The sequence below is a fragment of the Otolemur garnettii genome, unplaced genomic scaffold, assembly GCF_000181295.1.
Source record: "Otolemur garnettii isolate 467f Iridium unplaced genomic scaffold, OtoGar3 scaffold00196, whole genome shotgun sequence".
Taxonomy (NCBI): domain Eukaryota; kingdom Metazoa; phylum Chordata; class Mammalia; order Primates; family Galagidae; genus Otolemur; species Otolemur garnettii.
The window spans coordinates 295,687-308,218 of NW_003852591.1; the positions used below are offsets into that span (position 1 = coordinate 295,687).

Genomic DNA, 12,532 nt, shown 5'->3' on the forward strand with positions numbered 1-12,532 from the left:
GGCCGAACCGGCCGAGCTCATCCGGCGCGCGCACGAGTTCAAAAGCCAAGGGGCGCAGTGCTACAAAGACAAAAAATTCCGCGAAGCCATCGGCAAATACCACCGGGCGTTGCTGGAGCTGAAGGGGCTGCTGCCGAACCCCGGGGAGAGGGAGCGGGACTCGCGCGCGGCCTCCCCGGCCGGGGCCACCAAACCCGGCCGCCTCTCGGAGGAGCAGAGCAAGACGGTGGAAGCCATCGAGATCGACTGCTACAACAGCCTGGCAGGTGAGCCGCGCCGCGCCGCGCCGGGGCCCTTCTCCCCCGCCTTCCCGCCTGCCGCCGGGCCGGTCCCCATTGCCAGGCCTGGTCCTCCTGCCTCCGGTCCGTCCCCAGCGGCGCGTCCGCGGTGCGGACTCCTCTGCTGTGACCGTGTTGCCCTGGGGAGGAGATCCCCAGAGGGAGGCGCTTTCAGAAAGTGTGACTTTCAGGATTAGGCTTTCCAAAGGCCGTAGTCATCTCGCGCCCCTTCCCTTGTATACATGGTAACTCTCACCTATAAGGGGACAGACAGAAGGGGACCCCGCTGGCCTGGCTGTGGCCTCTTCTGCTATTGGTCACCAGTGGACCTGGGTCCAAAATGTGGAGGCGGCACCCAGGGTGGGCCCCCTCACCTGCCACTAGCCTGTGGCTAGGTTCCAAGGGCGGCTATGGCACCTGTCTGATCTCTTCAGGCTGTCATTGGCACAGACTTGGCTCTCACCTTCCCCTCAACCAACCTCAGGCCTCTGGGTAAGGTCCTTCCCCAAGTTCTTTGGCCCAGTAGCAAAAGGGAGTTTGCCACCATGCCTTCAGCACCTTGAGAAAATGGATTCCAGAATGCCACTTTCTTCTCTGTGGGCTCTACTGGGGTTGCCAGTTGCCAGGTGAAGCCGGCTGCCTCAAAGGGAACCTCGCAGACGGTTGGAATTGAGCTATGCTGTCTTCTCACCCTCTGCCCTGACCCAGGCTTGCTCAGTGTAGCATCAATTCTCAAGCCAGCCAGCGACTAGGGGTGAGGGAGAAGGGAACCCTTCTATTGGGAGAGGAAAGTATACACTCCAGAGTTCACTTTGGATACAGGATCAAAAGTAGGAGTTTTTTTTTTCCTTTGACTAAAGCACAGGAAAAATTTAAGTCTAAAAAAGGAAGAGGCTGGCTCTTTCCAGGGCCTTCCTGTAAGAAGGTGGGACAGGTTGGCAGAGACAATGGTCTTATATTTGAAAAGCATCTTCTGCTCTTCTCCCACCCCACTTGGTGAGACTTTGGCATGGTGGACCTTTTCTGACCAAATAAAAGGCCAAACCAAAGTCCCTAATTCTTGAAGTCGCTTAAACTAGCTATAGATGGTGAGGGCAGGGTCGGGTTGGATGTGTGACTGGGTGTGGCTGGGCCAAGGCAACCTGGGCCATGCAGTGGCAGATGAAAATAAATACTGATAATTCTGCTCTGTTCCTGAGTACAGCTCTACTCTGCTCCCTTTGGGGTTTCCAGTGCCAGACCACCTCTGCCCTCCCACAGTGCCAAGTCCAGCCTCATTTTTAATCAGGCAAAACCCAGGCCAGAGAGCCACTTTATGAATTGTAAACTAGTTTACAAACTTAAAGGACTAATAGTGGTGGTAGTAGTAGCTCCAGTTGTAGAAATGGTGGTGCTGACAGCAGTACCAGTCGTCATGACAGCAGACGAAGTAGCAATACAGCAAAAATGGAGTTTTTCAGTCCATTAGGAGATACAGCTTGAGTGCCTTTATTTCCCGTAATTGTCCAGTGTACTGGCTGCTGCCCAATGAAAAGTTAAAGGACAGAGCAGCCATGGGCGGAGGAAGAGGTACTCTGGATCACTAATGCGGTAATTTTGGAGTGGTAATGGAATCATATTCAGTATAACCCATTGACATTCTAGGGCTGCCCCTCACCCCACGCTTTTGGCTGTTGTCCAGTGGCTAGCACTGGCTGCCCTCCACCCCAGAAGTGGTTACATTTCCATGGTGAAACCAAAGCTGTGTCCTTGGTCAGGCGGGCCCAGATGGGGTGGGGCTGAGATCCGGACATCTCCTGCACGTCTGTCCCCACCCCACACACACTTAGGAAAACTTCAGTGGTGGAAGATTGAGAAGTAGCAATAGCAGGTCTGCAGCCTTCTCCAGTGCCCCGCACTTACTAATATTATGAGTGATTGTGTGTACTGTTAGGCATTCTACCTACACTGTCTTTTATAATCTTTATAATCTACATGTGCTCATCAGTTTTGCAGAGAAAAAGCCCAAGTCTCCAGAGCCATTCTTCTCCAAAGGCTATGTTCTCATCTTAATACTTTGATTTGTAAAGTCAGCATCCTCTGGGCTTGTCTTCCTTAAAGTGGGTTTTAGGAAGGCTCCACAGCCCAACATCTTTAAATTCCGTTGGAAGTGCTCAGCTCTGGTAAACAGGAGAAAGAAACACAGTTACTTTGATTTAAGGCTCTACTAGGGCTGTTGCCAAATGTCAAGTTTCAGGTAAGAAAGAAAAGTGTGATTGCAAGCTGCACTGTCTTTTCAAAGCCAAAATCTGTGTCCTGTATAGAAAATTCAGCTGCGAAGAGGATTCTAAATACAGGTCCCTTGAGGGAGAAGTAGAAGTCTGATGTTGGTTTCCTTTGGGACAATGCATAAAATCAGATCACTACCTGAGAAGTCCTAGCTAATAAGAAAATATCCTTTCATGTTAGATCACAAAAGTAATTAATACCTATAGTATCTCTCTATCTATATACATGTTTTAGAAAATACCAAAAAGTTTAAAGAGCAAAATACAAAATTACCTCTAATGCCATCACCTAAAGAAATCTATTGTGGTGTATCTCCTGCCTATATATTTTTTTTCTGTCCATAAGTTATAAATAGTTTACAAAACTGAGGTCCTTCTGTAGATACAGTGGTGTATACTGCTTTTAATACCATTTACCATCATGTCAGAAGCATTTTCACATTTCTTTAAAATATTTTTATGACAGTTATTTTAAGTGACAACATAAAAATTTGAAACGTATGTTTATAGTTATCACTGGATAGAAAGAAAGGAAACATTGTTATTGTTGTTAGAGCCAGAACATGCCCGTGAGATGTCTTTTCTCCTGTGTGCTTGCAACTGCGGGTTCATTATGGTAGAAAGGCAGCTAACCACTTCCATCATGAGCTCCAGGCTGGAGCAGACTGAAGATGTTTTCTTAAGGATCTGTCCTGCTTCCACGTGGAGCTGTTTATAGAGAGAAAGGCCCAGGGTATAGAAGGAGCTTGGACTAACCCAGGAGCACCTGGAGAGTTTGGCTATGTTGCTAAGGGAATCTCTGCTCCAAACAAGGGTGTGAGCTTCTGGAGGAAATCTAGGCTCAGTGGACCCTTCTACTCTGCATGGAAGCCTCCAAAAAAATAACAAAGGGAAGGCTAGAATGTGCTATGAGATGTTGATCTAAAACCTCCTTTGGGTGATATGGGGGTACCACATGAAGAGTGCACAGGCAGTTTGGAAAGTGCCCCAAGTTGTGGTCTGTTCTGGCTTGCATTTCCTTTTAATTGGAAGGGATCTATCCAGTTGTACAAGGCCCCTGGATATGATTTTGCATGTCTTATTTTTTAAGACATTCAAGGAAAGAGCTGGGGCTTTTTTTTTTTCAAGACAGAGTCTCTCTGTCACCTAGGGTAGAGAACAGTGGCATCATTACAGCTCACTGCAACCTTAAACTCCTGAACTCAAGCAATCCTCTTACCTCAGCTTCTCGAGTAGCTGCGACTACAGACACATGCCACCACGCCCAGCTAATTTCTCTACTTTTTCTACTTTTAATAGAGATGGGAGTGTCACCCTTGCTCAGGCTGGCTTCAAACCTCTGAGTTCAAGGGCAGATCCTAGAACACTAGCAGGGAGGTACGAGCTACCATGCCCAGCTAACACGAGGCATTTTTTTCTTCAGAATTTCAAGGAATTCTGATACAGTGATTAGAAAGGATATTCTGTCCTGCCTGGGGAGATGTAGGAATCTGATCCTTACTGAGGCCACAGAGGAAGAACACAATAGCCTGTCAATTGACTCTTTCTAACCTTGAACAAGACATAGGACTCCCATGGGGCATTGGAATGATCTGTGCAGAACCCCTTGAAGGGCACAGGCTTTTACTCTACATCTGTTCCTGCAGGGCTGTGGTGGCCCCAGGTGATCAAAGCAATGTGACACACATAATGACTTTGTTGGTATCTCAGATGATGTTCAAGTCTCAAAGTCCAGCAGTAGGAGATGGATACCAACAGATCATGGCATTAGACCTAAAGGCTAAGAGCTTGTGCCTCTATCCCTGCCATGCCTTGTAACCTTGGATAAGCCCCTACCACCTCATTTTACCTCCATTTCTCCATAACTCCAATACTAGTTAAAGCTGTATTGGGGAGAAACTTGTTTATTTTACCAAAGGGGCAGATAATATCCACGGATCTCGATTGAAGGCCCAGGGTAGGGGTGTGAGAAGACATAGAAGGAAAAGGCCTGGGATGGCCCTATCTAAAACCAGCTTTTTTTTTTTGGAGACAGAGCCTCAAGCTGTCCCCCTGGGTAGAGTGTCGTGGCATTACAGCTCACAGCAACCTCCAACTCCTGGGCTCAAGCAAGTCTCCTGCCTCCGCCTCCCAAGTAGCTGGGACCACAGGCGCCCGCCACAACGCCCAGCTATTTTTTGGTTGCAGCCGTCATTGTTGTTTGGCGGGTCCGGGCTGGGGATTCGAACCCGCCACCTTAGGTGTACGTGGCTGGCGCCTTAGCCGGTTGAACTATAGGCGCCGAGCCTAAAACCAGCTTTACCAGTGCTTGTGGACTTAGTTTGAAGGCATACTGTCAGAGCCAGCTACATAACTTATGGGGCCCAGAGCAAAATGAAAACATGGAACTCATTTTTCAGAAAGTAGAGAAAAGTATCATTAAAGACCCTAAAGATAAAGCTTTTTTCTTTCCTTTATGGTCTCTCTCTACTGACTTCACGTGGTATTTTTTATTTGCTATTTAATGTCATTACAAGTAAAGAAAATTAAAATTTTTAATTATTGGCATAAATGTTAGCTCTTACCTTTATATTATATGATGTCAAGGTTTGTTTGTTTGTTTTGCTTTGCTTTTTGGGTTTTCCTGAGACAGAATCTCATTCTGTTGCCTTGGGTAGAGTCCAATGATGTCATCATAGCTCACTATAATCTCAAACTCTTAGCTTCAAGTGATCCTCCTACCTCAGACTCCCAGATAGTTAGGACTGCAGTGCCTGCCACAACACCTGGTTTCTATTTTTAGTAGAGATGGGGTCTCACTCTTGCGTAGGCTGGTCTCAAACTCCTGAGCTCAAGTGATCCTCCTGCCTCCGCTTCCCAGAGTGGTAGGATTATAGGCGTGAACCACCAGTCCCAGCCAATGTCAGGTTTACATGAACATATAAGAGAATTTATACGTGGAATCATAAAAAATTATACAATTCATACTTCATGGCTCATGCATACATGTGTAGTTTCTTCTTACTAGAACAGTGGAAATACTGTAAAAACGAACACAACTATTTTTATTTTACTTCTTTTTGTGTGCACTTTACATGCGTACTTTATACACATGCTTTCACCGGGCCTTCTCATGAGCCAAGAAAGGAAAAGAAACTATACGTTACCCTCCCTGTTCTTTCTGTGCCTTCATTTCAGCATAAGGGGTTGGCTAATACAAGGAAGTAACATAAGAAAGGATAAGATATAGTGCCTAGGTCTTTCGTGTTTCTGAGAACACGATTGTTTTTTCTGAATTTGAAGCAATTTCTACTTTAAATGGAGAGTGTGGCTTCTTGGGCCAATAGGCATGTTCACTAACTTAGTTACTGGCATGGCACCCTTACCAGTGGATTTGTGTTACATCTCCATGAACTTTCATGCATCGTGGGTCTCCTGGAATTCTGTGCTTGTGGAGTATTGTGACGAAAATGTTGTTGCACCTGTCTCCTCTGTTCGTGCTCATGCTCTGTTGTCCTATCAGACTTCACTTACAAAACACAGGTTCAAAGATCAATTATTAGGAATTTTAAGAAGGCAACAGCAGAGCTTTAAACCAAGTATAGAGCCCCTCTTAAGCATGGGGCCCCACACAGCTGTACAGGTCTCACCCTTGAAGCCAGCCCTCAGTGGGGTACCAAAATATAGCTGGACAGATATTTCAGGGATGACCAAAATTGGATATAGACTCTGAGGCAATTGAGTTTACCAATATGTGCTGACAAATGATCATTGCAAAATTTTCAACTGAGATTTCTGAGGCAACTCTTGCAAATGTGGGAATAAAACAAAGGATTTGCAACAGAAATTGATGTAGAATCAGAGAACCAAGAGTAAAAATGGATGAATCACAGTGTAAAAAGTTAGTGGTGCAAAAGAGGTCAGGGGCTAGAGACAAGCTGTAACCTGGTAGCCATAAGATGCATTTCTGTGGTAAGGATTGGTCAGACGAGGGGAGAAGAAAAGGGGCCTCATGTTAAGAGGCTCAGCCAAGGTGCTCCCATCTGAATGGAATGGTGGCTAACCTGTTGTTGATCTGGGGCTGTTCCTGAAGAAATGCCTTGGCCAATAAATCTTAAGGGTACATAAAAGTGACTTCTGTGAACATCTTCCAAGGAAGAATGTGAGAATTGAAACTTATAAAAGGCTTTCACAGGAGGTACTAGGAAGAACATTCTGAATTTAGACTTTGGGGCTGAGTTTCTAAAGTAGATTTGGAAGCACCCTAATCCACCACCAAGAGAAATGAATTGGGTGGCTTTCCGCCAGAAACCCTACAGGACATCTTGAAATCAGAGCCCCAGAATATGTGGGAGGGCCCCATCCAGTGCAAGGAGACTCCGCAACACTGAAGATGGGCAGGATTGCCTAGATTTGGTGCGGCCAAAGCTGCTTCAGAGCCTCAGACTATGTGAGTGACCTCCAGATGGAACGTGCTCCCGTTCCAGATGCACTCTTTCACCTCCAGACTGTGCCTACTTCAAACAGCTAGGATGAAAACGGAATGTTTCATTCAGCCAACCAGAGATTTCCTAATTCCTTTGGGAAGTCAGATGTCACTGTTAGAAGCACAACTTTCCATTTTCACCCAGATGATTAGTATGGCCCAGTTACAAGCACAGAGCAGCACACACAACAGACAAGGGTACCAGACATAAAAAGGCCAAAGATCATGCTACGGAAGACTAAAGGTGCTCAGCCTTCCTGGTGGTATTTACATGGCCTTGAAATTATCTGTATAAAGCTCATTGTATAAGTATGTGTATGTACACACACATATACATATACACAGACCCATATGTGTATATACACACATACATACACACGGTTTTTTCTCAACACCAAGATGATGCCATGTCTGGTAGGATCCCAAACCAACAGTTCCCAAATAGCTTTGTGAAGAGAAGCCATGTATGGTGCCAAGGAGGGTTGACTTGAATTAGAAGAATCCCAGGTTGGAATAGATTTTTAAGAACCATCCTGTCCCTTCATCTTTCTACCAAAAGGACTTAAATAAAATACCCAAAGTACAAATGAGTTTTACACAGAGGAAGCTTGTGGGGCAAATGTTTCCCTTCTGCAGTGTTTCTGTATGGAAAGCAGAGTGTGAAGTGGTGCTAACTAGCTAGCTCAAGAGTTGCATAAAAGCAGAATTTTGATTTCAGATTTGAATATGATCTGAAACTGTACACAGGTGAATGTCTTTGTCAGCATCACCAGCTTATCATCCAGCATGAACTAGGAATTGCCAATGGTAAGGACACTTACCACCACCTGAAGCAAACTTTTTGACAACTGCCACCACCACCAAAACAACAACTACAATAATAATGATGTTAACTGTAATGACAGAAAAGTTTACTGTGCTGAGCCCAGTTGCTGGCACATAGTAGATGTTCCACAGATGTGTTTGAGGTGCGTGAAAATGCTTATCCCAGCATCTGTCTCATGTAAAGGATTCAAAATAAATTCAATGATTCCATTGATCTTTATTGTGCACTTACGGGGGCTGGGTTTACAGCAGTGAACATGAAGGAAAAAGGTTCCTGCCTCCAGTGAGCTTACATATAGATAATTTCATTAAAATCTATACAAGTTTGTGAGACAGAAAACCCAACCTTACAACACTTAAGTAACTTGCCCATGGTTACATAGTAGTATGTGGCAAACTAGGATTTCTAAGCCACTAGATCTGTAATTCCAAAGCCCACAGTCTTAGCTATTCAGTCCACAGCCTATATCTGCAAGAATTTCTTCCTTAGGTACTCAAATTTGCCTCATTGAAATGTCTATTGCCCATTCATATTCTGCAGAGTACATCTCATCACTATAACAAGGGTAGGCTCTGACATTTTTAGGGTTACTCTCTTGCCCATCCCCCTCGTCTTTTGAGATCTTTATCTTAAACATCCTTTGCCTGTGAATGTGCCCTGTGTGGCTAGGCTTCCCATTCCATGGCCATCCTGGGTAGTCAAGGGGAAAGTGTCCTGCATTCTATAACCAGGACATAGTTTCCCAAGGTCTTCCCATGTCACTAGGAAGGTGACCCAAATTTATATGGGCAGAGAGGAATGAGGAACCTGTGAGTCATAATTTCTGGTGAGCATAGAGACTGCAGAAGCTTCATTCATAGCTCCTTTTTTATTGCAGGGGTATCAACCTGCAGCTCACGGGCCACATGCAGATTATTTGAGAACTGTTTTGCTTGTCTGTGGTGGTGTCCAATATTGCCAGAAGTATGCACGGACCTTTTCTTTTGTGTATCAGCTTTCATTAGTGTTTGTGTATTTAGTGTGTGGCCTAAGACATCTCTTATTCTTCTAATGTGTAGCAGAGGGGAAAAAAGGTTGGACACCTTTGCAAGAGTGTGTGAATTCCAGTTATGAGACCTTAAGAAATTTAAGTGGAAGTGGGGTATTCTTTGAAGGTTAAAATGTCCTTAATTCTTTTCTGACACCCCCTTCTTAAAGTATATAGCAGAAGATGACTTAGTAAAATGGGACCTGAACTACAACTTGCTATGTGCCCTGGGTCACGGAACCTCTTGGGCCATGGTTTTCTGATTTATAAAAATTAAAGGTTGAAACACACGATCTTTAAGTTCCTTTCCAGCTCTTTCTTTCTTTTTTTTTTTTTTAGCACAAACATATTTATTAACCAAATGGACGAGCCTAATTAAACCAACACTTTAAAATACATGAAACATTTGTGATAAAGATGATTGAATATGGGGCAGCACCTGTGGCTCAAAGGAGTAGAGCGCCAGCCCCATATGCCAGAGGTGGTGGGTTCAAACCCAGCCCCGGCCAAAAACTGCAAAAAAAAAAAAAAAAAAAAAAAACTGAATACATTAATGAAAAAAACAGTATAGAGATTGACTCATTGAACTGAGCTTGTTCATTCTCATAACCAATTCCTGCCCAGAGTGATGATGGAACTTTTCTTCTACTTTTTCATAGACCTGAGTCCAGGTGACATTGTTCATGATGCAGTCCACCACTAATTTTCGATCTGTCAATTTTCTTGTTATTGTGCTTTTCCCCTATCCCGTTCTTGATGCTGAACCAATGTGCCATCTGTATAGTTGCAGGCAGTCTGAGTTTTTCTGCCATCATCTGTAGTTTCTTCAAACTTCTCTCCCAAGACACAAGAAAACTGCGTTGTTTTCAAAGTACTCTTGTTTTTATGTGGGGCTTTTGCCATCACAAGTGATGATACAGTCTGGTTTGGCCATTGCAGCCATTTATCACAGAGCTAGCCCCACTCCTAGTTCCTTCATAAATTCATCAAAGCCTTGGCTGTCCACCAGACACCATCTTCCTACAAGCTGTTGAACAGTGGCGATGGTGGATGCAGGTGACGGGCGTGCGGCATGAGTAGAGGAGGATCCGGCATGGGGCACTTAGTTTCCAGCTCTTAAGAGAAAAATTCTTCATGCCATTCATGCTCAACTGTGTGATCATTGAGTGGACTGTTGTTCCAGTCTCCAAAACCTGTTATTACATGAAAAGGCAGAATACCTTTTCACTGTCAGAACAGTGTTTAATATGATTTTTCTTTGTATAAAATTTTAATAAGAGAATAAACATATTTGCATTTAGGAAAATTATCCAAAATCATACCAGCGAAGGAGTCAGTGGTTTTTGTTGTTGTTGTTGTTGTTTGTTTGTTTGTTTTGAGATAGAGCCTCAAGTTGTCACCCTGGGTAGAATGCTGTGGCATCACAGCCCACAGCAATCTCCAACTCCTGGGCTCAAGCAATTCTCCTGCCTCAGCCTCCCAAGTAGCTGGGACTACAGGCACCTGCCACAACGCCCGGCTATTTTTTTGGTTGCAGCTGTCATTGTTGTTTGGCAGGCCCGGGCTGGATTTGAACCTGCTAGCTCAGGTGTATATGGCTGGCGCCTTAGCCGCTTGAGCCACAGGCGCTGAGCCAAGGAGAGATACTTTTAACTTTTCATTTTAAACCTTTCTATTTGACTTTTCTAACTGTATGCTTTTTTTTTTTTTTTTTTGGAGCTTTTGGCCGGGGCTGGGTTTGAACCCGCCACCTTCGGCATATGGGGCTGGCACCCTACTCCTTTGAGCCACAGGCACTGCCCTGCATTATTTTATTTTTAAGACAAATAATGATATGGGTTACTTGTCTTGAGAAATTATGAGTAATTGTCCTATCTTTTGTTTTCCTGAAGAAAACTTAACCTCCAAACATAATTTTTAATGCCTTGCTGGGTATTACCTATGCCCTGTCTATCCTTGTCAGACAGTAACACCAAAGATGTCAAACAAAATTATCTCAAGCCTCAAACTTCCTCTTAATATCCCATAATAGGATGCACCCCTCTTTCTATGCTGCCCACTACCCCAGTCCACATACAAGAATACCTCCTGGCAGCATGTACCCCACAGCATGGAGGGAATGGCCTCTGGATGTCATATGCTAGTGGCAGTTAGAATCTTCTGGGGGGTCAATGAAGAGAGTTGAGTGAGAGTTTGTGATATAAACTGGACCTGAACATTACTGGTGTCTGACTCTGGTGTCGAGAAAGGAACGGCATGGGTGCTCCATGTCCAAGATTCTTGTTGGTCCCCAAGTCTAGGAAATCCTGCCTGTTGGTAGCTCAGATAGGGCATCTGGAGTCCCCAGAAGGAAGCTCACTCATTCATCTTTGGGCAAACCATATCATGCTAAGCCTCAGTTTCTCCATATGTAAACATGGAGAGTTGGATCAGATGTACACCAAGCCTTCTTGCAGAAGCAGTGAACCACCTAGGATTCTGAAGGGCTTCTAGCCCTCCTCCCATCTTGCCCTTTCTCTCTGGGAACAGCCAGATTTGGGGCAAGAAATAAGAGACAAGCCCTCTTTTATTTGCCTTTACTGATACATGCTGACAAACGGTCATTAAGAGATCTCAACTGAAATTTCCAAGGCAACTCTTGCAAATTTGGGAACAAACCAAAATAAGGGACCCTACAGCCCCCCAGGATGATAGTCAGACTTTGGGTTTCTGAGGAAATGTGGGTAAGGGCTGAAGCCTGAATAAAACATAGTGTCCTAGACTCTAAATTGATGGCACCAAACATTACCCCTTCCTGCTGTATCTTCTCAGATCATTCTAAAATTCAGACTGATTCTGACCAAGCAATCATTCAGCACCGGAAACCTGGATACATTACGCCAGGAAATACAGCAGGGTGAAAGAAAAAAAAAAAAAAAAGGAAAGAAAACCTTTGGAAAATCAGCCTAGCAAAAGCAAGAGTTTCAGAGAATAGTTGCTGGGATCTTGGGGAGTTGTCACCCTTGGCTCCCTTGGCTCCTGTAGGGAGCGCCCTGGGGGTCTGGCCCAAATCTGGGCATTTTAGGGTGTGATTCTGGACCTGTTGCGCACACCAAGTCAGAATTGGGTCCAGGTCTTCTGGACACAGAGCCGTCTGATACCTACCTATCCAGAGAGGGCTGTATACCGCGTGTGCCCAGGAGGATGGGAAGGAAGAGACTGACACAGAGGGAAAGACAGGCAGCTGACCTAGACCCAGAAAACCTGAGGGACAATATGGCATGATGGGAAAAAGATCTTCCCTTAGTGTAAGAGAGTCAGGATTGGAGCCCTGGCTTCCCCACTTACTCATTCATTAACCTTGGACAGGTCCCAACCTTGGTGAGCTTCTGCGTCCAGTGCAGCTTGGGAGTAATGATAATGTACCACACAGGATTGTTGATGGTGATTAGATTAAGCGATACTTGCACACATGCCTGGCATGTAACAGATGCTTAATAAGTGATGCTTATATGTAAATCTAACTCCTACTCCAGTATGTACAAAGACAGAGGAAAGTATACAGACAGAAAAGGGAGGCTAGGGAGAAGGTGAGAAGCAAGGGAGCAAACAGAGAACAAAACAGAGTCAGGGAAGAGTTCCATCTCCCTAAGTGACTGCAGGGCAGGGGAGGTGAGCAAGGTGTGAACC

At 44.9% G+C, this 12,532-nt stretch overlaps 1 protein-coding gene and 1 pseudogene across 1 annotated transcript in view; one reads left to right on the forward strand and one right to left on the reverse strand.

Annotated features, from left to right (window-relative positions):
* Position 1: 1 nt before the first annotated feature.
* The window catches only part of TTC9 (tetratricopeptide repeat domain 9), a gene marked incomplete at its 5' end in the record, with an annotated part of 29,997 nt that continues 17,466 nt past the window's right edge, over positions 2 to 12,532 (forward strand). The window contains one exon of the mRNA XM_012812211.2: positions 2 to 266. Within this exon, the coding sequence (XP_012667665.1) occupies positions 2 to 266 (265 nt within the window). The remainder of the gene's footprint in view (positions 267 to 12,532) is intronic.
* Positions 9,414 to 12,532, reverse strand: part of LOC105888118 — a 14,547-nt pseudogene continuing 11,428 nt past the window's right edge.